The sequence below is a fragment of the Lutra lutra genome, chromosome 17 (assembly GCF_902655055.1).
Source record: "Lutra lutra chromosome 17, mLutLut1.2, whole genome shotgun sequence".
NCBI lineage: Eukaryota > Metazoa > Chordata > Mammalia > Carnivora > Mustelidae > Lutra > Lutra lutra.
The window spans coordinates 52534914-52562469 of NC_062294.1; the positions used below are offsets into that span (position 1 = coordinate 52534914).

At 45.5% G+C, this 27556-nt stretch overlaps 1 protein-coding gene and 1 pseudogene across 6 annotated transcripts; both read left to right on the top strand.

The window, feature by feature from the left end:
- Nucleotides 1–6640: 6640 nt before the first annotated feature.
- Nucleotides 6641–6972, top strand: LOC125088765 (replication protein A 14 kDa subunit-like; annotated as a pseudogene).
- A 14999-nt stretch (nucleotides 6973–21971) lies between these two features.
- On the top strand, nucleotides 21972–27506 carry CD37 (CD37 molecule). Of its 6 annotated transcripts, XM_047711419.1 has the most exons (9): nucleotides 22240–22467; nucleotides 22741–22815; nucleotides 22938–23010; nucleotides 23892–24016; nucleotides 24120–24194; nucleotides 24720–24824; nucleotides 25436–25672; nucleotides 26046–26129; nucleotides 27119–27506. In XM_047711419.1, the coding sequence occupies exons 1-9, from the start codon at nucleotides 22399–22401 to the stop codon at nucleotides 27194–27196; spliced, it is 921 nt and encodes a 306-aa protein (XP_047567375.1). In that variant the 5' UTR covers nucleotides 22240–22398; the 3' UTR covers nucleotides 27197–27506. The 6 variants fall into 6 exon arrangements, with proteins under 6 accessions (XP_047567372.1, XP_047567374.1, XP_047567373.1 ...); XM_047711416.1 differs by lacking the exons at nucleotides 22240–22467; nucleotides 27119–27506 and adding an exon at nucleotides 21972–22064 and having other exon boundaries at nucleotides 22660–22815; nucleotides 26046–26728; XM_047711418.1 differs by lacking the exons at nucleotides 22240–22467; nucleotides 27119–27506 and adding an exon at nucleotides 21974–22064 and having other exon boundaries at nucleotides 22739–22815; nucleotides 26046–26728.
- Nucleotides 27507–27556: the final 50 nt, after the last annotated feature.

Consider the following 27556-nt stretch of genomic DNA (forward strand, 5'->3'; position numbering starts at 1 on the left):
ATTGATAAGTAAAAATTAAAAACAAAAAAAATAATACTAGACATAGAAGTTGGATTGAAGGAGCTCCTTTCATCCATATATGGGACAATTAAAGCATCAAAATAAATAACAATATGGGGCACCTGGTTGGATCATTCAGTTAAACAACTAGCTCTTGATTTCCTCTCAGGTCATGATCTCAGGGTCGGGGGGGGGTGGAGAGGGGGGGATTGAGCCTGGTATTGGGCTCTGCCACACTCAGTGTGGAGTCTGCTTGAGATTTTCTGTCCCTCTCCTTCTGTCCCTCCCTCCACTCACTCATGTGCCCACTCTCTCTACATAAATAACATACATACATACATAAAAACAGTAACAGATGAGAATCTACAGAATAAAATAGGAATCCATGAATCCATAGTGATATAAATAAGCAAAAGTAAAATTTCTGCTTCACAGCAAAATACAAGCTAATAAATATATGAGGACGATGATGGAATTAGAAAGTCATCATTTGGAAACCATTGAGAGTAGTAACTAATTCAAGCAAGAATCATCAATGGTTGCTAACACAAGGAAGTTTGGTGGGGATAAATAATTGCCCAGTATTAATTAACGTATTCTCCTCCCCCCCCCCAAAAAAAAACAGAAAAATAGAACTTTTATCGTGTTAGACACTACCTAAGCCAAGTAATGAAAGTCTACTGATACCATTTATCTCCTGATACCATGCACAGACAAGAACAACATCATTTCAGGAACATTCCTGAGAAAAATGTACAAACCAGAATCTTATCATAAGACAACACAAATTGAGGGACGTTCTATAAAATAACTTGTATTCATTAAACTTGTATTCATTAAGAATGACAAAGTCGTGAAGAAAAGGAGAGATGGAAGAACTGCCAAGATTAAAATTACAATTGTAAGTCTGCACCTATGTGAAAATAAGAAGTTAATACTGGAACTTGAAAAACAGCTGGGCTGGACTTCCAGTTTCCAGTTCACATGCTAGGAGCTTGGAAGTCACCACTCCATCCTAATAAGTAAAAAGCTGAACAGACTGAAAAATCAACAACTCTTCTTGGATCCCTAAAGGAGGTAGGGGCAAACCACTGTCCTCAAGATGGACAGACGGCAAATCCAAAGACTCTCGGATTACCAGAACGGACATACTCAGGAGGAAAAACCACCACGGAACCAGTGCCAGAGAAGGAAAAGCTCAGTTGTAACTAACAAATTGCTGAGGCTCAGTGTGGACAATCTGAGAGTTTAAATCTTCAGGGAGACCCAGTCATGAGGATGGAACACATTTTTGTTACCTCCAGGAGACTGACCAGTTTTTCACAGAATGATCACATAAAAATCCCCTCATGCTTCCAGGAACCATAGTGAAACACTCCAGGGCACTCTGTTCCTAACAAGACTGAGACGTACTATGGAACACTTGCCCTCCTTAATACCACCACATTACTAAAGGCCTATTTACAGCAGTTCCCTTACCCAATATATCATGTCCAGCTCTCAAGAAAAACTTACAAGACAAACCAAAAGGGAAAAAAAACGTAATCTGAAGGGACAGAGCATAAGAACCAGACACGGCATGAATGCTGGAAATATCAGACTGGAAATTTGAAAGAACTAGGATTAATGTGCTAAGGGCTCTAACAGATAAAGGAGACAGCTTGCAAGAACAGATGGGCAATGCCAACAGAGATGGAAATCCTGAGAAAAAAACAAAAAGCCCTGAAAGATATTAAAAAAAAAAAACAAAAAACTGTAGGGGCGCCTGGGTGGCTCAGTGGGTTAAAGCCTCTGCCTTTGGCTCAGGTCATGATCCCAGAGACCTGGGATGGAGCCCCACATCGGGCTCTCGGCTCAGCGGGGAGCCTGCTTCCCTTTCTCTCTCTCTGCCTGCCTCTCTGCCTGCTTGTGATCTCTGTCTGTCAAATAAATAAATAAAATCTTTAAAAAAAAACTGTAACAAAAACGAAGAATACCTTTGATGGGCTTACTAGTAGACTGGACATGGAAAGAATCACTGAGGAAAATATCACTGAGTTTGAGGTATCTCAACAGAAACCTTCAAAATTAAAAAGCAAAGACAACAAAGACTGAACATCACCAGGCAGAAAATCACTAAGGATGGAGAGGAATTCAACGGCACCATCAATCAACTGAATGTAACTGACATCTGCAGACTATTTCATCCAGTAACAGCAGAATACACATCTTTCCCAAGACTACATCCTGGGCCATAAAACACCTTAACAAACTCAAAAAACAAAAAGTCATACAAAGTCTGAGCCAGTCCACAATTGAATTAAACTAGAAATCTAACAGAAAGATAACTGGAAAATCCCAAAATATATGGAGATTGAACAACTCTTCTAGGGGTGCTCGGGTGGCTCCGTCGTTAACGTCTGCCTTCAGCTCAGGTCATGATCCCAGGGTCCTCAGATTGAGCCTGCATTGGGCTCCCTGCTCAGTGGGGAGCCTACTTCTCCCTCTGCTGCTCCCCCCCTGTTTCTGTTCCCTCTCACTGTCTCCCTGTCAAATAAATTTTAAAATCTTTAAAAAAAAAAAAAACAAAACAAAACCCAAAAACTCACTTCTAAATAATACATGGGTCAAAGAAGAAATCTCAAGAGAAATCTGTAAATATTTTTAACTAAGTGAAAATGAAACAAGATTTACCAAAATTTGTGGGATGCAACAACAGCAGGGCCTAGAAGGAAATTTATGGCACTGAATATATATATATATATTATTTTTTTAAAAAGCTCTAAATTCAATAATCTTAAGTTACTATTTTAGGAAACTTGAAAATGGAAAACTAAACCCAGAAGAAAAGAAATAACAAGAATTAGAGCAAAAGAGAAGACAGAGAGTCAATAAAGAAAAATCATTAAAATCAAAAGCTGGTTCTTTGAAAAGATCAATAGAATTGGTAAGCCTACACTCAGGCGGAGAAAAAAGAAACAGGACATAAATTATCAATATCAGAATGAAAGAGGGGACATCACTATAGATCCTCACAAAGTCTCCATAATGGACACTGAAAGGATAATAAAGGGGTGCCGGTGACTCAGTGGGTTAAGCGTCTGCCTTTGGCTCAGGTCATGCTTCCAGGGTCCTGGAATCGAGGGAAGCCTGCTTCTCTCTCTCCCTCTGCCTGCCACTCTCCCTGCTTGTTCTTGTTCTGTCAATTAAATAAATAAAATTTTTTATAAACAGATAAGAAAAGATAATAAAGGAATACTATGAACAACTCTATGTCCATAAATTTGATAATTTAGAAGAAATGGAGAAATTCCTTGAAAGATAAAATCTTCTGAAACTCACACAAGAAGAATTATGAATAGGCCTGTCTCTATTAAAGAAATTGAAAAAAATAATTAATAACCTTCTAAAAAATAATAATTAATGACCTCCCAAAACAGAAAGCACCAGGCTCAGATGCATTCACTGGTGAATTCTATCAAATATTTAAGGAAAAAATTACACCAATTCTCTATAATCTCTTGCAGAGGATAGAAGCAGAGGGAACACTTCCTACTTTATTCTATGAGACAAACAAACAAATAAATAAAATCTTTAAAAAAAAAAAAGATTTTATTTATTTGACAGAGATCACAAGTAGGCAGAGAGGCAGGCAGAGAGAGAGGGATAAGCAGGCCCCCCGCTGAGCAGCGAGCCCGATGCGGGGCTCGATCCATGACCCTGGGATCATGACCTGAGCCAAAAGCAGAGGCTTTAACCCACTGAGTCACCCAGGCGCCCCCGTCATTCTTTTAAGATTTTATTTATTCATTTTGAAAGAGGAGGCAAGAGCAAACCTGTGCAAGTGCAGGGGCGGGAGAGGCGGGGCAGAGGGAGAGAAGAGGGAGAAAAGCAGACTCCCTGCTGAGCAGTGAGCAGAGAGCCCGATGAGGGGGCTCAATCCCAGGACCCTGAGATCATGACCTGAGCTGAAGGCAGAGGCTTAAGCCACGGAGCCACCCACACACCCCTCTAATGTCATTCTTAATGGTGAGAAACTAGGAACTTTCCCACTAAGAGCAGGAAGAAGCCAAGGATATCTGCTCTCACCAGTCCTTTTCAACATGATTCTGCAAGTCCTAGCTAATGCAGTAAAACAAGAAAATGAAATAAAAGGCATATATATTTGGAAGGGAAAAGTGAAACTGTCTTTATTCACAGATGTTATGATCATCTGTGTAGAGAAATCTAAAGAACTGATATGTCTTGATATGGAAGCCAGACTTTCTTGAAACTAAAATCCTGCTCTGTGAAAAATTCTATCAAAAGAATGAGAAGATAAGTCCCATACTAAGAAAATATTAGGAAAAGATACATCTGATAAAGGAGTGTTATCCAAAATGTGTAAAGAACTCTTAAAACTCAGCAGTAAGAAAACCTGATTAAAAATGGACCAAAGATCTTAATAGAAACCTCACCAAAGAAGATATTCAGAGAGCAGTATGAAAAGATGCTCCACACATCCTATGTCATCAGGGAAATATGCAAACTCAAACGAGAGAGCACTATACACCTATTAGAATTACCAAACCCAAAACACTAATAACACCAAACACTGACAAAGATGTGAAGCAAAAGGAACTCTCATTCATTGCTGGTGGAAATGCAAAATGGTATAGCTACTCTGGAAGACAGTCTGGCAGTCTCTTACAAAACTAAACATATTCTTACCATATGGTCCAGAAATTGTGCTCCTTGGTATTTATCCTAGAAAGCAGAAACTAATGCCCACTCAAAAGCCTGCACATGAATATATAGCAGCTTTATACATAATTGCCAAAACCTGGAAGCAACCAAGATGTCCTTCATCATGTTGGATAAACACACTGTGGTACAACCAAATGGAATAATATTCCGCACTACAGAGAAGTGAGCTATCAAGCCTGAAGATAAATAGAGGAACCTTAAATGCATATTACTAAGTGAAATAAGCCCGACCCTTAAACGCTAAATACTGTGTGGTTCCAACTATATGACATTCCAGAAAAGGAAAAAAATACAGAGACAGTAAAAAGTTCAGTAATTTCCAGGGGTTTCTGAGGGAGGGATGAACAGGTGGAGCCCAGATGATTTTTAGGGCAGTGAAAAGCTCTGTATGATACTATTGCGGTAGATACATGTCATTGTGCATTTGTCTGAACACACAGAATGAACAACACCAAGCATGAACTCTAATGTAAATGATGGACTTTGAGTGATTACAATGTGCCAATGTAGCTCCATCAACTATAACAAAAGTACCACTCTGATGGGGGGAGGTTCCTAATGGGGGAGGTTATCCATGTGTAGGTACAGGGAGTGTATCAGAACTCTTTGTGCCTGCCTCTCAGTTTTGCTGTGAAACTAATACTGCCCTTAAAAAATAAAGTCTTACATATGGAAAAAAAAAATACTGGCAAGCTCCCTGCCAATCCTACCACTTACCATCAAAACGAAGTGCCTTCTAGGAGACCTGGTTACATGAACACCAATGTCCCCACTTACCCACCATCTCCCCACGCCCCCCTGAAAAACAAGTAAATGATTTCAAAATATTGGGGGTGCCTGGGTGGCTGAGTCAGTTAGGCATCTGCCTTCACCTCAGGTCATAATCCTAGGGTCCTGGGATGGAGCCCGGAGTCAGGCAGGGATCTGCTTCTGCCTCTGTCCCTCCCCCTGCTCATGCTCTCTTTCTCTCAAACAAATAAAATCTTTTTTAAAAATGGGGATATCTGCATCATTTCTAAAAATAGTTTCCATCTTCATGTCAAAAACGGAGAAAATTCTGCGTCATATGCAATAGATAGAACCAAACTGTAGTCACTAAGGAATTAATTCACATCTATCCTTCCTGAAGTTTTTCAGTGTTTTAAGAAGTAAGTTATAATTTTCCAGGCAGCTTGTGGGAGAAATAAAACAGGGCTTTTCTGCTCCAGGTAGCCAACAGCTTCCAGAAGCTCTTTCCCAGAGGGTGCAAAGATATATGAGCCACTGCAAAGAAAAAGTGAAAGAGATAGTAAGTCTCTCCCTGAGACAAACTGTGCTGCTACAGCATTAGGAGAGAGCATTAATTTGAATCACAGTGTTCAGAGATGAAGAAAAAATTAGGTAAAGAAACCAATCTCTGGCACAATATTTTTAGTTAAAAGGAAAAAAAAATTGGGCAACATTACAGAGATGAAGAGTTAAGTCTAGTCATGGTCCCACTCACCCCTCCTCTCCATCAGGCACCTAAATTACTCAACAGTAATATAAATCTAGTGAGCAAGTCTTCAAGCTTGAGATCTGTGAAACGAGCTAATTCTACACCAAGAATCAGATGATCAACAGCAATACAAAAAGAAATGTAATGCCACACCAATTTTAGACCAGAAGCAATGTAGAACTAATCTGTCTTATCCAAAGACAAAAAGAAAGAAACATTTGGATCTTAATGTACATGCACTCTTCCAAAAAAAAAAAAAAAAAATCACAAGGTCAACTAAGATATCAAGCAAAATAATAATTAGGACATAAATGGCCTGGTGATAAGCACAGAAAAATACCAATAGAAATCATTTAGGGAATGTCTACTAAACTTTCTAGCAACAAATATAGTATTTTTAAAACCCTACTCAAACCAGCTACAGCTTCCACCACAACCATGGCGGATGTGATGGAGTTGCTCAGGCCCTGCATCGACGCCAGCACTCCAGCTCAGTTCATCAACTGGCCCACTGGAGTTTGGGAAAGATTCATCCACTGGGAAAACGTAGAAACACTGAATTGATAGAGCCCCAGGATGAAGAAATCTCTTGAATCACAGAATTAGTTGGAAGACTAACAGCCAATGCAACTATCATGTGTGTGTCTTATATCCAGTTTAAAAAGAAGATAACCAGCCATCCTTTTGATCTTGAACTTTACAGTGAAACTGTAAAAATTACCCATGAGTTCCTGAAGCTTCTTCCTCTGGGGGTGGTACAATATGACTGATCGTGATTTTGAATGAGCTATGTTGAAAACTATTTAAAAAGGACCCTGATTTTTGAGGGAGAGAGTTCTATAGTTTCTAATATTTAATTTGATCTTTTTTTAAGATGTTATTTGACAGGGAGAGAGACAGCGAGAGAGGGAACACAAGCAGGGGGAGTAGGAGAGGGAGAAGCAGGCCACCCGCCAAGCAGGGAGCCCGACACAGAGCTCCATCCCAGGACCCTGGGATCATGACCTGAGCCGAAGACAGACTCTTAACAACTGAGCCACACAGGCGCCCCTAATTTGCTTTTTTACAATTTCATTTACCTAATTTTAGATATTCCAGTCAGCAGCTTTTGATGGAACTGATGTATTGATAGTTCTCATGTAAGTTCTCTTATAAAGAATCCTTTCCCCTCTCTCTCTGCCTCTCTGCCTACTTGTGATCTCTGTTTGTCAAATAAAAAAACATAAAAAATAAAAAGAATCCTTTCCCCCGTATATGGTCAGACTAGATATAAGAACAAACCAAACTCTGAGTTTGGTTTTGTTTTATTAATAAGAATTAAATGGTACATACTCTTGGTCATAGTCATTGCCTACTGGTCATCGCCATTAGTCAATGCCTATTCGTTTAGGCATATAATCAAGTTCGAACTTGGAATTTCAGAGCCATAAGGTCAGGTCTTAGACCTACCAAATGAAACCTTGGGTCAATTGTATTAAAGATTTACTAGCTATCTCACAGTATGCCATATTAATTACTTTTTTGACACTCCCTACAAGAAACGATTTTGATAAAGGCCGCCTTGGTGGCTAAGTCGGTTGAGTGTCCTACTCTTGATCTCAGTTCACATCTTGATCTCACAGTCATGAGTTCGAGCCCTGTTTTGGGCTCTATGCTGGGTGTGGAGCCTACTTTAAAAATACATATATTCTGATGAATTAAAAGAGCAAACAGAGCCCAACATCTTCTGTAATTTAAGAAGTATCTCATTCAGGGGATTTTTTTTTTTTAAAGATTTTATTTATTTGTCAGAGAGAGAGGGAGAGAGAGCGAGCACAGGCGGACAGAATGGCAGGCAGAGGCAGAGGGGGAAGCAGGCTCCCCGCCAAGCAAGGAGCCTGATGTGGGACTCGATCCCAGGACGCTGGGATCATGACCTGAGCCGAAGGCAGCTGCTTAACCAACTGAGCCACACGCTGGGATCATGACCTGAGCCGAAGGCAGCTGCTTAACCAACTGAGCCACCCAGGCATCCCAAGTTTACTGACCCTTGCCAGAGTTACTATTTCTTCAAGGCAATGTAAGGTCGAATTCCTTTTTTTTTTTTTTTAAAGATTTTATTTATTTATTTGACAGACAGAGATCACAGTAGGCAGAGAGGCAGGCAGAGAGAGAGGAAGGGAAGCAGGCTCCCTGCTGAGCAGAGCCCCATGCGGGGCTCGATCCCAGGACCCTGGGATCATGACCTGAGCCGAAGGCAGAGGCTTTAACCCACTGAGCCACCCAGGCGCCCCTCATTCAGGGGATTTTAAAACTAAGCATTTATTAATGCTAAACAAGGGATTCATGATCATTAAAAATTACTGGAATCATTAATTCTTTTCTCCCTTTCGACAGTCATTTTCCTTACTCTGGAATTTCTGTTTGCCCCAAAGTAATCTGGGGATTGACAGGGAGGGATGTGGCAAGTGTAGACAGAGGGTGTTACAAAATAACTGTATAGTGATGAACAGTGATGAACTGTATAGCCAGTTAGGTTTTATGGCTTGACTCATTACCTTCAGTGAGGAGATAAACTAATTCTAAATACACTTATATTGTAAATTATACCAAAATAATTTATTTTAAATTAATATAACCTTAAATTTCAACTTTCATCATCCCCAAATACTCTGCAAACTACTCAAGGGATATTGGCATAGCCGCTTTATTTTAGGAGGTGACAACAATTCCTATTGAAGTCAGTTAAACTGAAATTCAACTGAAATTTAGGAGGGACATCAGCTAGCACCAATAACATACCATTACTATTGTCTTAAATGCCAGAGAAGGGATCAGTCCTCAGTTACACTGCAAACTCAGTGCAATTAAATATTAAAAGTGCCTGCTTGAAACCTTCCACTGAGCTACCACGTTTAGTAAATTGGACCAAATGAATAGATTATCTTGCTTTCTGTTGAATGAATACTTTCTGCTAATGATTTATAGTGCCATATGTCTAGTCCCAACTCACTTCTCAGCTGCACAACATCTGTACCTGGATGTCCTACCAGCACTTCAATTTGAACAAGTGCGGTTTGAACTAGTGTAGCTCCCCTGCCATATGTTCCCTGATTTTTTGGTAATAATCTTACTGAGATACAGATCATATACCCAATCTACCTATTTCAACTGTACAATTCAAGGGCCTTTAGTATATTCACAGAGTTGGTCAACCACCATCACAATTTCAGAACATCTTTATCACCCCAAAAAAGAAATTCTGCACCATCTGCTCATCATGGCTTAATCCCTCCAGAACCACTGCTTACCCCCAAGCCCTAAGCAACCACTACTACTAATCTACTTTCTGCCTCTACAGATATACCTTTTCTGTACATTTCATACAAATGGAATCATGTAATATGTGGTCTTTTGTGATTAGCTTTTTTCACTTAGCATATTTTCAAAGTTTATTGATACTATAGTGTGTATCAATAGTTCATCCCTTTTTGTGGCCAAATAATATTCCACTAAACCAAATGTTGTTCATGCATTCATCAGTCGGTGGACTGTTAGGTGTTCTCCACTGTTTGACTATAATGAATAATGTTATTATGAACATTCATGTATGTTTTTCTGTATGTATGTTTTCATTTCTATTGGGTATGTACCTAGAAATGGAATTGCAGTGTCAAATGATAAAAATGTTTAATTTGGGGTGCCTGGGTGGCTCAGTGTGTTAAGCCTCTGCCTTTGGCTTGGGTCATGATCTCAGGGTCCTGGAATCAAGCCCTGCAACAGGCTCTCTGCTCAGCGGGGAGCCTGCTTCCCTCCCTCTCTCTGCCTACATGTGATCTCTGTCAAATAAATAAATAAAATCTTTAAAAAAAATTTTTAAAGGGCGCCTGGGTGGCTCAGTGGGTTATGATCAGGTCATGATCTCAGGGTCCTGGGATCGAGCCCTGTATCTGGCTCTCTGCTCAGCAGGGAACCTGCCTCCCCCCCTCTCTCTGCCTGCCTCTCTGCCTACTCGTGATTTCTGTCAAATAAAATCTTTAAAAAAATTTTTTTAGTTTAATTTTTTGAGGAACTGCTAAACTGTTTTTCAAAGTGGCTGCACCATTTTCTAACCTCACCAGTAGTATATGAGTATTCTAATTTCTCCATATCCTCAGTAACACTTACTATCTGAATTTTTTTTTAATTTTATTTTTTATAAACATATATTTTTATCCCCAGGGGTACAGGTCTGTGAATCGCCAGGTTTACACACTTCACAGCACTCACCATAGCACATACCCTCCCCAATATCCATAACCCCACCCCCCCTCTCCCAACCCCCTCCCCCCATCAACCCTCAGTTTGGTTTGTGAGATTAAGAGTCACTTATGGTTTGTCTCCCTCCCAATCCCATCTTGTTACATTTATTCTTCTCCTACCCCCTTAACCCCCCATATTGCATCTCCTCTCCCTCATATCAGGGAGATCATATGATAGTTGTCTTTCTCCGATTGACTTATTTCGCTAAGCATGATACCCTCTAGTTCCATCCACGTCGTCGCAAATGGCAAGATTTCATTTCTTTTGATGGCTGCATAGTATTCCATTGTGTATATATACCACATCTTCTTTATCCATTCGTCTGTAGATGGACATCTAGGTTCTTTCCATAGTTTGGCTATTGTAGACATTGCTGCTATAAACATTCGGGTGCACGTGCCCCTTCGGATCACTTCGTTTGTATCTTTAGGGTAAATACCCAGCAGAGCAATTGCTGGGTCATAGGGTAGTTCTATTTTCGACATTTTGAGGAACCTCCATGCTGTTTTCCAGAGTGGTTGCACCAGCTTGCATTCCCACCAACAGTGTAGGAGGGTTCCCCTTTCTCCGCATCCTCGCCAGCATCTGTCATTTCCTGACTTGTTAATTTTAGCCATTCTGACTGGTGTGAGGTGATATCTCATTGTGGTTTTGATTTGTATTTCCCTAATGCCGAGTGATATGGAGCACTTTTTCATGTGTCTGTTGGCCATCACTATCTGAATTTTTTATTAGAGTCATCATCATGGGTGTAAAGTAGTATTTCACTATGGCTTTCACGTGCCCTGTCTCTTTTAAGGCTACCATAAGCAACCCATTTGCCCAGAAATGCTTGAATGCATCCTTCCATTGCCAGTTCCATGCATCACTGCCATTGCCACTGTAAGTTCAGATGACTATCATCTCTCACCTGAACTACTACAAAAGCCATAGTAAGTAACTGGACCTCCCTGTTTCCAGTCTCTTCCCTTGACTCAGTCCAAACAGTTGCATTAAAAATCAGTTGTAATCATTATACTGTAAAGCTGGAAAACCTGTGATATATATAAAAAGGGGAAAACTTCCTACAAAGCATACAGTAGGGAAACAAGGAAAACACTCCCTAACTGATCAGTGTTAAGATCACCAGTGATGTCGTGTGGATATCATGAGTCTTTTTTTAATGGTTTATTTCTTTATTGACAGGGCCCCTGGGTGGCTCAGTAAAGTGTCTACCTTCAGCTTGGGTAGTGATCTCAGGGTCCTAGGATAGAGCCCCGAGTCAGGGCTCTCTACTCAGTGTGGAGCCTGCATCTCCCTCTCCCTCAGCCCCTCCTCCTGCCCCCACTCCTGCGCTCGCTGGCTCTCTCTCTCAAATGAATAAATAGAATCTTTAAAAAAATTTTTTTGGGGGCGCCTGGGTGGCTCAGCGGGTTAGGGCCTCTGCCTTCGGCTCAGGTCATGATCTCAGGGTCCTGGGATCGAGCCCCGCATCGGGCTCTCTGCTCCGCGGAGAGTCTGCTTCCTCCTCTCTCTGCCTGCCTCTCTGACTACTTGTGATTTCTGTCTGTCAAATAAATAAACAAAATTAAAAATAAAATAAAATGAAATAAAAATAAATAAAATTTAAAAAAAATTTTTTGAAGATCTATTTAGTGGGGTGCCTGGGTAGCTTGGTTGGTTAAGCATCCAACTCTTGATTTCGGCTCAGGTAAGGGGATTGAGCCCCACAATGGGCTCTGCACTCGGTGCAGAGTCTGCTTGTCCCTCTCCCTCTGCCCCCTTGACTTGTTCGTGCTCTCTCTCCCCCAAACAAATAAATATAAAAATAATAAATATTTATTTATTTGGGAGAAAGAGGATAGGGGAAGGGGCAGAGGAAGAGAGAGAATCACAGTCTAATGTGATGTGATAAGAAGGGCACTTACTTCACTTTGGCGGTATTTTTCCAATACCCTTAACTCCAGTCTAATTATGACAAAACATCAGACAAACCCAAATTGAGGGACTCTGCCAATTATCTGATCAGCGCCCATCAAAACTTTGAAAGTCAAGAAAAACAAGGAAACTCTAAAAAACTCACAGAGCAGGGGAGACTAAGGAGATCTAACAACTAAATATGATGTAAGATCGTTGATCGGCTCCTAGAACAGAAAAAAGGTATCAATGAAAGAACTGGCAGAGATAAAGAGAAAAATCTTGAAAGCAGAATAGAAAAAGAACAGATTACATACTGGGGAACAAGAGCAAATACTGCATACTTGTCAACAGAAATTACAAAGGCCAATGAACTTTGGGGAGGGTATGTGATATGGTGAATGCTGTGAAGTGTGTAAGCCTGATGATTCACAGACCTGTGCCCCTGGGCAAATACTATATTATATGTTAATAAAAACAATTAATTAAAAGAAAAGAAATTACAAGGGCACCTGGGTGGCTCAGTGGGTTAAAGCCTCTGCGTTTGGCTCAGGTCATGACCCCAGGGTCCTGGGAGTGGGAGCCTGCTTCCCCCTCCTCTCTGCCTGCCTCTCTGCCTACTTGTGATCTCTCTCTCTGTCAAAAAATAAATAAAATCTTTAAAAAAAAAAAAAAGAAAAGAAATTACAAAGTCCAAAAGAGAGATAAATAACTTCTTTAAAGCAAAGAAAGCAGAAACTCTATAATCAACAAAAATATCCTTCAAGGAAACAGGATGAAATAAAAACTTAAGCCAATAAAGAAAAACAAAGAGAATTCATCACCAACAGACCCACCTTGCAAAAAAAAAATGAAAAAAGAAGTTCTTGAGACTGAGGGAAATGACATCAGAGGGAAACTTGGATCTTGAGGAACAAAGAGTAGGAAATGGTATATATGTGGGTAAATAAAAAAAACTATATTGTCAAAAAAAACTATTGTCTTAATTTCTCTAAAACATATGAATATTAAAACAAAAATTATAAGTTGTAGGTTTTATACTAAACTTTAAAGGTAAGACATATTAAAAGCAGCAGGTGGTATAAATACTGGACTTACATGGTTGTAAAATGTCTACATTTGTATGTGAATTGACGAAATATTAATACTAAATAAACTATAAAAAGTTAATAATATGAATTGTAATCCTTAGAAAAAGTGCTAAATGTTGAAAAGAGTTATAGCTACCAAGACAATAAATTAAAATGGATACTAACAATGATTCAAGCTATCCAAAAAAAAGATGAGAGAACTGGAACCAAAAAAAATGAACAGAAAACAAAACAAAAAAACTGGAGACCCAAATCCAATCATAACAATAATTACATGAAATGTTTTCAATTTAAGCATTCCAGTTAAAAGGCAAAGATTGTCAGGATGAATAAGAGAGACCCAATTATAAGCCTCTGGAGAGATGCACCTTAATTTTACACAGACAAATGAAATTAACTTAATAGGAAGAGATTTATCTTGCAAATTAAGCATAAGAAGGCTGTAGTGGCCTTATTAATGTAATATAAAATGGGCTTTGAAATAAAGAGTATTACCAGATTCAGAGAAGGATATTCACTAATGATAAAAAAAGGTCCATTCATCATGAAGCCAATATTTACAAATGTATACAAACATAACAAACCTCAAAATACATGAAGTAGGGGCGCCTGGGTGGCTCAGTGGGTTAATCCTCTGCCTTCGCCTCAGGTCATGATCTCAGGGTCCTAGGATCAAGCCCCGCATCAGGTTCTCTGCTCAACAGAGAGCCTGCTTCCCCCTCTCTCCCTGCCTCTCTGCCTACTTGTGATCTCTGTCCTCAAATAAATAAATAAATAAAATCTTAAAAAAAAAAAAAAAGTCAACCAAGTGGAGGAGGCTGGAGACGTTTCTGTAAGAGTTGGCAGCCCACCTAAGCCCAAACGCCCACTGCTACGATACTCAGCCGCAGCTGAAACGTAACAAACCTCAGAAATAACAAGGAGCACTTGGCTCTCCTCAACCCATGTTGACACCCAATCTGACTCTTCGTCCAGCTGCGGGGGAGGAAGGAAAATCTCATCCATGAAAAACTACAGCCACCTTTCTAGAACACACTCCGGAAGGGTCTTCCCTCAAACAAGTTTTCTGGCAAATGAGTAAAAAACCGGACCCTTCCGTGAAAGCAGTGAGTTTTGGCAAACAGAGACACCGCGAACTGCGCCCCCCCCCCCCCCACGCCCTGCTGTGTCTCCTACTCAGCCCCATTGGACCCTCGGCAGACCCTCCGTCGGGGCTGAGCGGTGCTGGTGGGCCCCACGCGTGACCACCTGCATCACCGTTCCCAGCAACCACTCCCGCAGGCCCATGCCTTCTGGAAGGGGGGCCCTCGGTGTACCTCCTTCCCTGGAACTACAACCTCCAGGGAGGAAACGGGGGAGCCGGGGTCAGGTTCAAGGAGCTGGGGAGAACTGTGCCTAATAGGCCGAGGGAAGACGGCGCCCGCCCGGGTTTCCGCTGCCGGGACGCTTGACCAGCTGGGCCTCCTCAAGGGCGGAAACCCACGGCCAAGACCCCAAGGAAGATTCAGACAGTGCAGGGGCCGAAACCTGTATGCTGGGTCCTGGGGGAGAAAAAAAGCGGGGGGCGGGGGGGGGGCGAGGGAGGCCTCTCGGCCCTCTTGCAGCCCTCGGCTCGGCAGATCCCGGGACGTCCAGGAAGCCCAGCTCAGGAGCGACGCCCAGCTTCGCACACCCCGTATCTATGAATTTCCAGGCCTCCCTGGGCTATCCTCCTCTTCCCAGCCTGGAGGCCCCGTGCTCTTATGTGTGTTCAGTTAGGATAAAAAATGAACGTGAAGAATCCTCAACGGAGAAACTTACCGAACCCTTCAGGCTTCGTCAGGTCAGCTCACAACTCGCTCGGCGCTCTGCCTCACGGGTAACCTTTCCCGCCGTTCCTCTGCGCATGCGCTACAGCCCTGGACGCGCCCCCTACTGATCAAGCAAGGGATTCTGCCCCTCTGCTCCAACACTATCTTCAACACTGCGCATGCGCGCTTTCCCCACTCAGTTTCCGGTGTGAGCGGCCTGGCCTGCCCACCTCTGTCAGTTACCTGTTTAGACCTTGAGCCCAACACCCTTCCACCTAAGCGCGCTTCTGAGGTCAGGCTTTTAGCTTCATCCCTGGTCTGGAGCATGCACTCTGCTTCCACTGCCCTGGGTGAGGTGGAGATGAGGGGTGAGGTGGGAAGCTTGTTCTTCCCAGCCATTTTTCTTGTTATCAAACTTTTGGTACGTATTTAAGCTTCCCCTGTTACTACCCAGACCCCAAATATGTGTCCAAGAAGACAGACATGGACTTTGCCTTCAGAGAGTTCAGAACCCCACTGGGATTGCAGATGTGTAATATTAATAAAGGGTAACCCCACTAAAATTGAGTCTGGAGGCCAGAAAGGGGAGCTCTCAAACCCTACCACCCCAGTCAATTGTAGACCCAACAGGAAGAAACAACTTTCAGGTAGATACTACTTGACTACCCCTCCAGGAGAAAGAAAGAAAGAAAGATTTTCTCCTACCCAGCAACACCCCAGCCAATGAGAGACTGTCACAACTCAGCCAATGAAAAGTCACTACACTTCAAACTCCCAGATGGCTCCAATGGAGATCTGTGTTTACAAAAGACCCCCAACTCCTACCCCTCCTCTCTAAAAATTTAGTTTGGGGTGCCTGGGTGGCTCAGTGGGTTAAGCCTCTGCCTTCCACTCAGGTCATGATCTCAGGGTCCTGGGATCGAGTCCCTCGTCAGGCTCTCTGCTCTGTGGGGAGTCTGCTTCCTCTCTCTCTCTCTCTGCCTGCCTCTCTGCCTACTTGTGATCTTTCTGTCAAATAAATAAATAAAATCTGTTTAAAAAAAATAAAAAAGTAGTTTTCCCCTTTTTTCTTAGACTTGTCTGTGGTTTTGCCATAGCTTGCTTGTCCTGAATTGCAATTCACTGTCCTGAAAAAAACTCTTTTTTTTTTTTCTGGTAAAATCACTGATAGTTTTGTCTTTAAGGTTAACAATACTTGATGATCAGAAGTGGGATCCAGAGAAGACAACCCACTCCACCCCCAACAACTCCAAAGCTGGTGAGCAAACACATGCCAGTACCCACAGAGCCAGTTGAGTTCACTGCTTTCTTGAGGACCCTGGAGTTTGAGGGTAAGTTTTTCTCCTGGATTTCAAGCTCCACTCTCTGTGTTTTCAGCTCTCTTGGCATTACTTAGGGTCTGTTTTAAGACTTTGTTCTCTCTGGGCGCCTGGGTGGCTCAGTGGGTTAAGCCTCTGCCTTCGGCTCAGGTCATGATCTCAGGGTCCTGGGATCGAGTCCCACATCGGGCTCTCTGCTCAGCAGGGAGCCTGCTTCCTCCTCTCTCTCTCTACCTCCCTCTCTGCCTACTGTGATCTCTGTCTGTCAAATAAATAAATAAAATCTTTAAAAAAAATTAAAAAAAAGACTTTGTTCTCTCTAAGACTACTTATTAGGACATTGTTCCAACTCTGGTTTGGAACTAGGTTGCTGCTTGTTGCAACTGTGTTGTCTAGGAAATTTTCTCTTTGCTCTAAAGAGAAACCTCTAAGAAATGGGATTCCCAGTCATCCAAACGCTTTGAGGCCACTCTGCCCCTTCTGGGACCCTGGTCCATATTTTGGCACATTTCTAACTAAATGGAGTGACTTGACCAAAAGTGTTTTAGAACTCCAATAGCAATGATGGGGAACTTCCAATCTCTCCAAAGTTGTTTTAGTCAAAATTAAATCAGAAAGCTACAGATCAAAAACACAAACAAAAACCCAAAAACAAACAAAAACCTGAATAGGATGCCTATTGTAATTGCTACTTGGAGGCTTACAAATATTTTCAGGATTCTAAATATGCCTCTTGGCAAAATATGATTTCTAAATTAAATGAGACAAGTGAACAATTGAAAGAAGAATGTCTTCTCAGGCCTCTCCCCCCCCCCCACAAACCTCTTTTTATCTCAAGACACTTGGCAGCCTCTGGTGCCTTTTTCCTCTGCACAGTCCCCACCTCCTCTATATCCACTGTTCCCTGGTTCTAATTCTCCCACTGAACTTCCCTTTTCCTAAAACTCTCTCCATCTCCCTCCTTTCCTGAGTCTATGAAAACCCCTCACCTATTTCACTCATCCCCCCACCCACCTACCCTCTGGTAACCATCAGTTTGTTCTCTATAGTTAAGAGTCTGTTTTTAGGGTTGTCTCTTTTCCTCTTTGTTTGCTTTGTTCCTTAAATCCCACATATGAGACTTATTTCCCTATGCATTGTATGCTCTAGATCCTTCCATGTTGTTGTAAATGATAACATTTCATTATTTTTATTGGCTGCATAATATTCCATTATATATATCACATCTTTATCCATTCATCTATTGATGGACACTTGGGCTCTTTCCATAATTTGGCTATTATAAATAATGCTGCATAAACATAGTGGTGCATATCTCTATGCAATAAATAAATACCTAGTAATGGAATTACTAAATTCCTAGTTTAAATACCTAGTAGTGGAATTACTAAATCATATGGTAATTTTTTGTTTGTTTGAGGAACATCCACACTGTTTTCCACAGTGGCTGCAACAGTCTGCATTCCCACCAACAGTACCTGAGAGTTCCTTTTTCTCCACATCCTCATCAACACTTATTGTTTCTTGTGTTTTCAATTTTAGCCATTCTTACAGGTGTGAAGTGATATGACATTGTGGTCTTGATTTGCATTTTCCTGATGATTAGTGATGTTGAGCATCTTTTCATATGTCTGTGGCCACCATCTGTATGTCTTTTTTGGAGAAATATCTTTTCATGTCTTCTGCCCATTTTCAATTGGGTTATTTTTGGGGAGGAGGGTGTTGAGTTGTATAAGTTCTTTATATATTTTGGATACTAAGCCTTTATTGGATATGTCATTTGCAAATATCTCTTCCCATTCAGTAGGTTGTCTTTTGGTTTTGTCAATTGTTTCCCTTGCTGTGCAGAAGCTTTTCATTTTGATGTAGTACCAATAGTTTATTTTTGTTTTTGTTTCCCTTGCCTCAAGAGTTGTATCTAGAAAAGTGTTGCAGGGCCAATGTCAGAGAAATTACTGCCTATGTGCTCTTCTATGATTTTTATGGTTTCAGAAATCACATTTAGGTCTTTAATTCATTTTGAGTTTATTTTTGCATATGGTATGAGAAAGCAGTCCAGTTTTTCCAACACCATTTGTCTTTTTCCCCATTGAATATTCTTGCCTCCTTTGTCAAAGATTAATTGACAATATAATCATGGGTTTATTTCTGAGCTCTCTATTCTTTTTTTTTTAAGATTTATTTATTTATTTTAAGTTTTTTTTTTTTCTTTTGGACAGAGAGAGAGACAATAAGAAAGGGAACACAAGCATGGGGAGTGGGAGATGGGAAAGCAGGCTTCCCTCTGAGCAGGGAGCTCGATACAGGGCTCAATCCCAGGACTCTGGTATCATGACCCGAGCCAAAGGCCAATGCTTAACAACTGAGCCAGCCAGGGACCATTTATTTATTTATTTGAGAGAGAGTGAGCATGAGGAAGGGGAGGGGCCGAGGGGGAGGGAAAGAATCCCAAGCAGACTCTGCTGAGTACATAGCCCAGTGCAGGGCTCAGTCTCACAACCTTGAGATCATGTCCTGAGCCAACACCTAGAGTTGGATGCTTAACCGACTGAGCCACCCAGGCACCCCATGGGCTCTCTCTTCTGTTCCATTGGTCCATGTGTCTATTTTTGTGCCAGTACCATACCATTTTGATTACTACAGCTTTGTAATGTATCTTGAAATCTGAGATTTTGATACTTCTTTTTAAAGACTGCTTTGGCATGGACATAACTTTTGAGAGGGGAGGGGCAGGGTATCACCATTCAACCCACTACAATCAGTACAGAAGTAAAGGTAGTTATTTGTGTGGAAAATGATGAGAGCCTGGATTAGGATGGTGGCTAGGAGACTAGTGGGTGGATCTGAAATGTATGTTAGTAGTAGAGCATAGAGGACTCAAAGTTGGCTTAGAAGGGGAGCTGAGGGGTAAGGGATGAGGGACCAGTGTCCTGAGTGAGATTTGGACTTAGAGTTATAGAAACTGAGTCTAGGTTTCAAAAGACCCTTTCAGGCCATGTGGGGAATGGACTAGAGGGGCAAGACTAAGACCAGAGAGGAGCGTGAGGTTTGGGTCCAGGAGGGAGAGCACAAATCCTGAGCCAGCCCAACCCAATTGTACAGAGAAAAGTGGAGAAAGTAGAGAAGCAAGAGGCAGAAAGGATTAGATTAGGGAATGATGGGCTGTATGGGAAAGAGGGAGAGAGAGAATGAGGGCAGCCACCCAGGGGTTGGCCCACCAAGGAAGGAAGAATCTGTGAACTTGAAGACAGATCTCTTGATATTTCCCAGTCAGAGGAGAAAAAAAGAAGTAAGAATGATACAAAAAAATACATACACACACACACAGAGATAGATAGATAATGAAATATTATTTAGCCATGAAAAAGAAGGAAATCCTCCCATTTGCAACATGGTTGAGACTGGAGGGCATTGTGCTAAGTGAAATTAGCCAGACACAGAAAGACAAATACTACACAGGATCATTTAAATGTGGACTCTCAAAAACAAAAATTTAAAAAGCCAAGTTCATAGACACAGTAGAATGGTGCCTATCCAGGGCTAGGGCATGGTGGAAATGGGGAGATGTGGGTCAAAGGGCACAGACTTTCAGTTAAAAGAGGAATACATTCTTAGGATCTAATGTGCAGCATGGTGACTATAGTTAATAATTCAGTATTGCATACTAGAAAGTTGCTGAGGATATCTATTAAGGGTTCTCACCACCAAAAGAAGAAAAAGTTAACTGTGCAATGATGAATGTGTTATCTTGAGCTTGGTAATCATTCCACAGTGTATATGTTATCAGATCTCCCTGTTGGGCACCTGGGTGGCTCAATCGGTTAAGTGTCTGCCTTCAGTTCAAGTTATGATCCCAGGGTCCTGGGATCGAGCCCCACATAAGGGCCCCTTGCTCAGTAGGGAGTCTCCTTCTCCCTCTGCCTGCCACTCCCCCTGCTTGTGCGCTCTCTCTCTCTCTCTCTCTCTCTCTCTCTCTGATAAAAAAAATAAAATATTTTTTAAAAATCATCATGTTGGGGGCGCCTGGGTGGCTCAGTGGGTTGGACCTCTGCCTTCGGCTCAGGTCATGATCTCAGGGTCCTGGGATTGAGCCCCGCATTGGGCTCACTGCTCGGCAGGGAGCCTGCTTCCCCCTCTCCCTCTGCCTGCTTCTCTGCCTACTTGTGATCTCTCTCTGTCAAATAAGTAAATAAAATCTTAAAAGAAAAAAATCATCATGTTGTACACTTGAAATATGTACAATTATAGTCATCAGTTATTCCTCAGTAATGGAAAAAGAGAACGTCCAGCACCAAACATCAGAAAACTATTAATATGAATTGATTTTTTATGACATTAATAAGAAAATAAATTGCATTTGGAGCATTTTTTTTTTAGATTTTATTTATTTACTTGACAGACAGAGATCACAGGCAGGCAGAGAGGCAGGCAAAGAGAGAGGCAGAGAGAGGGGAAGGGAAACGGGCTCCCTGCTGAGCAGAGAGCACGATTCGGGGCTCGATCCCAGGACCCTGAGATCATGACCTGAGCTGAAGGCAGAGGCTTAACCACTGAGCAACCCAGTCACCCCTGGAGCTTTTAAGATTTTATTTATTTGACAGAGAGAGAGACAGCCAGAGAGGGAACCCAGGCAAGAGGAGTGGGAGAGGGAAAAGCAGGCTTCCCACTGAGCAGGGAGCCCAAACGGGACTTGATCCCGGAACCCCCGGATCATGACCCAAGCAAGCCAAAGGCAGACATTTAACAACTGAGTCACCCAGGCACCCCTGCATTTGAAGCCTTAAAAAAAAAAGTGGAGGAGTGCCTGGGTGGCTCAGTGGGTTAAGCCTCTGCCTTCGGCTCAGGTCATGATCTCAGGGTCCTGGGATGGAGTAGGGAGCTTGCTTCCCCCCCCCTCTCTCTGCCTGCCTCTCTGCCTACTTGTGATCTCTGTCAAATAAATAAATAAATAAATATTTTTTTAAATAAAATCTTAAAAAAAAAAAAAAGTAGATGAGATCTCTCAGCAAGAGAGGGTGCTGAGTCTCTAAGAGGCGCTGGTTTTCCAAGGCCTGGGTGGATGTCAGGATGATAGGAACATCCCCAAACGTGGAAATCTGGCTTGACAAGAGTAGGGGCCATGGGGCAACAGGGGGCACTTTTAGAGGCTGCGGGGTGTGCGGCTCAGGTCCCAAGACAAGCAAGAGGTGTGGACCTAGATCTAACTGTCAAGGTCCAGGGTTCAATCCTGACTCCTCCCCAGCATCCCCCTCTTGGGGCCCCAGTGCAGATGCAGGAAGTACTGCTAGAGGCTCAGCTTCCTCTCTGGGTGTTTAGGCACTGCCCAGCCACCACCCCCCCTCACTCCCAGGGACCGTCCCACCGGGGGCACTGCAGCACTTTCACTTCCCCCAGGTGCCCAAGCCCTGCCCTAGCATGCGGGGGCTCCGCGCTCTACACTTGTTGCTGAGAACAGGATGCAGACTCTGAGAGGGGGCCCATGACAATGAGGGGACGCATAAGCAGAGAAAGGACTGGCCTGCAGAGAGAAAGGGCCAGAAACCCAGAGAGGGAGGAGATAAATGCGGGGGGGTTGGGGGAAGAGGCGGGCAGGGAGGGACAGAGACCCAGACAGAAGGGAACAGGGACCCAGAAAAGGGAGGATGAGAGGCCGAGGGCTGCGGAGGGGGCGGGGGCAGAGAGAGATGCAGAGATGGCAGAGCTTAGCAGGCAGTGAGGTCAGAGTGTCTGTGAGGTCGGCTGCTGTCCAGGGCTGGCCTGGGGTCCTGGTGCCCAGAGTAGGTGGATCCAAGGAGCTCAGCGGTCCCCCAGCCTGAACCATGGAGACCTGGGAGGGAATACCCAGCGTGTCCTTGATGCCCACAAACTCCAAGGCCCCTCCAGTACGGGTGTGTGTCCCAGTGGGGCAGGTGAGGGAGGCATGGGGGGCACAGAAACAGGCCAGAAAGCCACCTCGCCTGTAGAGGGAGGGGGTGGGGCTCCACCGCTGGCGGTGGCGGGGGGGGGGGGGGGGGGGGGGTGCGCCGTGGGGAGACTTCCTCTTTCTCTGTGTTCTTCCTTTCTCCCTCTCTGTCTCTCACAGCCTCTGTCTTCTGCTCGTCTCCTCCGGGCCCAACACCTCTTCTCTTCTGTCCCTCCCACGGGCTGCTGACCCCTCTTAGGTGAAGATGTCGGCCCAGGACAGCTGCCTCAGCCTCATCAAGTACCTCCTCTTCGTTTTCAACCTCTTCTTCTTCGTGAGTTGCCACATGGCTACCCAACCCAGGCTCCAGCCCCAGCCCCTGCCCCCTGACCTGATATACCTCCCCCAGTCCCCCTCACCTTTGCCCACCGCCATATTCCCATCTCCCCTTGTCAGGTCCTAGGCAGCCTTATTTTCTGCTTCGGCATCTGGATACTCATTGACAAGACCAGCTTCGTGTCCTTTGTAGGTGAGGGGGCCAGGGCCGTGGGGGAGGGCCTCCTGGAGCAAGCATGACCTGGCCTGCCCCCAGGTGACATCCCGGGGGTCTCCCTTGTCCCAGGTTCTGCTTCACAGCCTGCCACTGCTCTTAGCCCCTTCAGTCTTCCTCTGGCAAATGAGTTGTCCATATGAATGATAATAAAAATGGTAATAGCCATTTCTCAGGCACTTCCTAGGCGGTAGAGCTCATGCAGATGCTTATCAGACCCTCCCACAGACCTTCCCCTCTCTTGAAGTTCAGAGAGGGGATGTCACTTACTGGATGTTACACAGCAAAGAAGTAGAAGAGCAGAGAGAACACTAATAATAATAGGAGAGTTGTAATAGAGTAATAGTCGCGATCCTAATGGTTCAGATTTAATAAGTGTTTGCCCTGTATTGAGGACAGCGTTGAACGCGTGCCTCCCATGTGTCCCTTAAAATAACCCTAGGGAATAGATATCTTCCCCCGGCCCTCAGGGAGGTTTTAGTGACTGATCCAATGTCACAGATCAAGTGATGGGACTGAAACTGTTGGGGGTGAGGAGGAGCAGGAGGAGGAAAAAGAGACTGAGAGCAAGAGGAAGAAACGGCCTCCAGAGAGAAAGGGGGACAGAGATCCAGAGCAGAAACAAAGACCTGAGGCGGTGGGGGAGGGGGAGACAGAGACTCAGAAGGGACAGAGTCCCAGAGAGAAGGAGACAAAGAATCCCAGGAGGAGAGGAATAGAGACTCAACATGTGGCAGGGACAGACACCCAGAGAGTTCCCCAGAATACTGCTCCCCAGTTGAGTGGCTGTGTGGGTGGGGAATGGGGCTTCCTGGAGCTGTGTGCCTGAGCCCAATGTCACCGCCTCTCACCTCCCCCAGGCTTGTCCTTCGTGCCCCTGCAGATCTGGTCCAAGGCCCTGGCCATCTCAGGAATTCTCACCATGGGCCTTGCCCTCCTGGGCTGTGTGGGGTCCCTGAAGGAGCTCCGCTGCCTCCTGGGCCTGGTGAGTCCCCTATCCACATCCCCCCTCAAACAGAGCCCTTGCAGCCTCTGTATCCTGGGGGAGGGGGGGGCGCTCAGTCTGACCTCTCCACTCTGCCCACCAGTATTTTGGGATACTTCTGCTCCTGTTTGCCACGCAGATCACCCTGGGAATCCTCATCTCCACTCAGAGGATGCGGGTGAGCTTGGCTTCCCCTCCCACACTCCCCCCAAATGTACGGGGGTGGTGGAAAAAGACAGAAACAAAAGCAGACACGGGCTGACAAGGACGAAGGGAAATAACAGTGACGGGCAGAGGAAGGCAGAGAGACAGGGACACAGAGAAGACACACAGGAAGATAGAGACAAGGAGACTCAAAGCAAGATCACGACGCGGATGGAGGAAAACAGACATAGCAAGACAGACAGAGATCCAAAGGGGAACAAACAGAAAAGAAAAAAATTGGGGGAGAAACAGGTGACTCCAGAGAGACAGAGACCTAATGAGAGACCGTGGGAGATAGCGGGGGAACAGAAAGACGGTAGCAACAGGCAGATTTTGAGGAACAGAGACCTAGCTCGCCATTCAGTGAGAAATCGAGAGCGCCTTCAAACCGCTCGGGGACCCCTTGGGACTGAGAAAGCCCGGGAGTAGCTGGACTGGGTAGGGGCAAACCCGGGTGGAAATCCAGCCTCGCAATCCAGCCTCACTCTCCGCCTCTTAGCTGGAGCGGAGGGTGAAGGAAATCGTGCTGGAGACCATCCAGAACTACCGCTCGCGTCCGGAGGAGTCGGCGGCGGAGGAGAGTTGGGACTACGTGCAGTTCCAGGTGCGTGAGGTCCCCAGATGCGTACCCCTCCCTCTAGCTCTGGGATTCTGACGTAGCTCTGCCCCCTGCCCCAACGAAGCGGGGTGGGGGGTTACCTGAAGGTAACCCTACTCCACCCCCAATATCACCCCGCCCCCAGAAGATAGCCGAACAGACTCGTGTGGCCATTTCACTCCAGCTCCCAGACCCTGGAGAGGCTCCGTTTTCTGCCCCGACAAGACTTCGCCCTCAGTCCCAAGGCCCTAGCTTGACCCAACTCCCTGATCTTTAGTGACTCTGGCCCCAGGGGACCCGGCCCACGTGAGACTCCATTCCCTGGTTATTCACGTGGCCCTGCCCTCCCATCCACCTGTCCCCTACCTAGGCTGAATTGCACTGCCCACCCAGTCTTCTGCAGCTCCTCCCACAGCCCCAGGTGGCCCGTGATTCGTCTCTCCTAACCCCTGTTCCTCTAATGCCCCCAAGCCTAGCCCGCCATCCCCCCCCCGTGCCCACTATCTAGCCCTCTGCTCCCCAACATGACCTCATACACATCATCCAGTCCCCTGAACCCCCAAATCATCTTGAATCCCTCCAGTCCCCGTCCCTTTGACTCCCGTCCCTCTTCGCAGCTGCGCTGCTGCGGCTGGAACTCTCCTCGGGACTGGTTCAGTATCCCCAGCCTCATCAGCAACGAGTCGGAGGTGCATCGCGTGCCCTGCTCCTGCTATAATTCCTCGGCGACCAATGACTCTGCAGTCTTCGATAAGCTCTCCTTCCCCCAGTTCAGCCGGCCCGGACCCCTGGCGCGGCCCCGGCACAGTACTGACCTTTGCGTGGTTCCTGCAGACAGCAAAGTCTACAGCGAGGTGGGGAGGGCTTGGAGCCCACTAGAAAGGGGAGGGCCCTGTGAGGGGGTAGGGCGGCGGTCTCGGCTTGCTTCCCCAGGAGGCGGAACCGCTGGACTAGGGAAGGGCCTGAAGGGTGGGGCTATGAGAAAGGGGCACATCAGGTGGGGTGGGGGGCGTAGGAGGGACCCGGGTTGAGGGGCGGGGACTAAAAGAAAAGGCGTGACTGAGAGGAGGGTGGGACCGGGCAAGTTGGAGAGACTAGAGAACCCTACTAACTAGGGATGAGGTGCGGGCCTTAAAGAGGGGTGAAGGCTAGGCTAAGAACAGTGGGCACGGGCTTGAGGGCGAATCCCAGAAAGACCCTACTTTTAACCTTATCCCACATTCCCAGGGCTGCGCGCGGAGCCTCCAAAAGTGGTTGCACAACAACCTCATCTCCATAGTGGGCATTTGTCTAGGTGTCGGTCTCCTTGAGGTAATTTGGTCCAGCCCCCACTCGCAATTGGCCCTACAATCCCTAGATGGCCCTACCCCAAACCCCTGGGAAAGGTGCAAGCCTGCTAGAGCGTCAGCCCATCCAGGTTCTCCTGCCTCTCCGCATGTACGCGGGAGACCTACCCCTTGCAAGCCCCAATTGGCTGCACGCAGGAAGTAGGCGTTCCCTCCCGCCCTTGCGAAGCTCTCATTGGCCCTCCTTGGCGTTCCCTGCTCGTAGCCGCAATATCCCTCCCCTTTCCCTGCAGGTGAGTGTGGCGGGGCTGAGCCTGCTAATCTTGCGCAGGGCGCTCCGCCGGGAACGCCAGCGGCAGGTGCTGGGCGCCTGTGGTTCGAGCCCCGGGCCTGGTCCCTGTGCTGATGGCGGCGGCGGGCGCTGTGGTGTACTGAGCAGCAGCGGGCGTAGCGGCGGTCTGTGGGGTGGCTGGGGCATGGCGGATGCCTGTCCCAACTGGGGGGACAAGTCCCCACAGGGCAAGCTGCCCGTGGCCCTGGGGCTCTGGCCGCTTTGGGATCAAGATGAGGAACAACCTGAGACCGGGAGCGCGGGCGATGAGGTGGAGGTCGAGGTGGAATTAGCGGCCGAGGCAGAGAGAGAGACAGATGAGCCTCCAGAATAAAGTACCCTGGGCTAGCTCCGGATCTCACTCCTTCCCAGACTTTGAACCTGCGCTAGACGCAGCTGAATACTCCCTACCCCACCCTGTTCCGTTTCTTTCCATCCTCCCCACCCTCCGCATCTTTGGTAGTCTACCCCAAGCCCCCAAATTCCCATCCCTGACCCACCTTTCTCAACCTGGCTGAGCTCCCCCTCTAACCTCACCTTTCTCCGCCCCTCCCAAATCTCCACACTTAATTTTCTTCCCCTGGCACTACCCCTTTTTCTCCCTCGGAACACCCACCATCCCTACCCCAGTCCCCCTCACCGGACCCTGCGGACCTCTCTGAACAGGTCTCCTTTCTCTATAGCTCAGCTTCATGACGCTCTCGATATTCCTGTGCAGAAACCTGGACCAAGTCTACGACCGGCTCGCTCGGTACCGCTAGGCCCCAGTCTCTTCCCAAAGCCCCGCCCCGTCCCCTTCAAGCGCCCTAGGGGCTTCCCTGTGGTCTGTAAATATTTGTTCAATCCCCAGTTCGCCCCAACCACTGAGTCCTCCACCTCCTCATTTCCCTGGGGGACTCCGATGTCTGCCTGCCCAGCTGCTGTCACCTCTCCCGCGGGACCTGGGGCTTCCGGCCACCAGCTTCCTGTCCCCAAAGATACCTCATTTCCTTGCCTCATCTTTCGGCTTACCACCTCCCACAGGATTATTTTCACCCAAACCCCAAATAAATCCCCTGCGTTTTGGTAAAATAGTTTTATCCTCTGTCAAAACACAAACCAACACACTTTGCGGGCGAGGG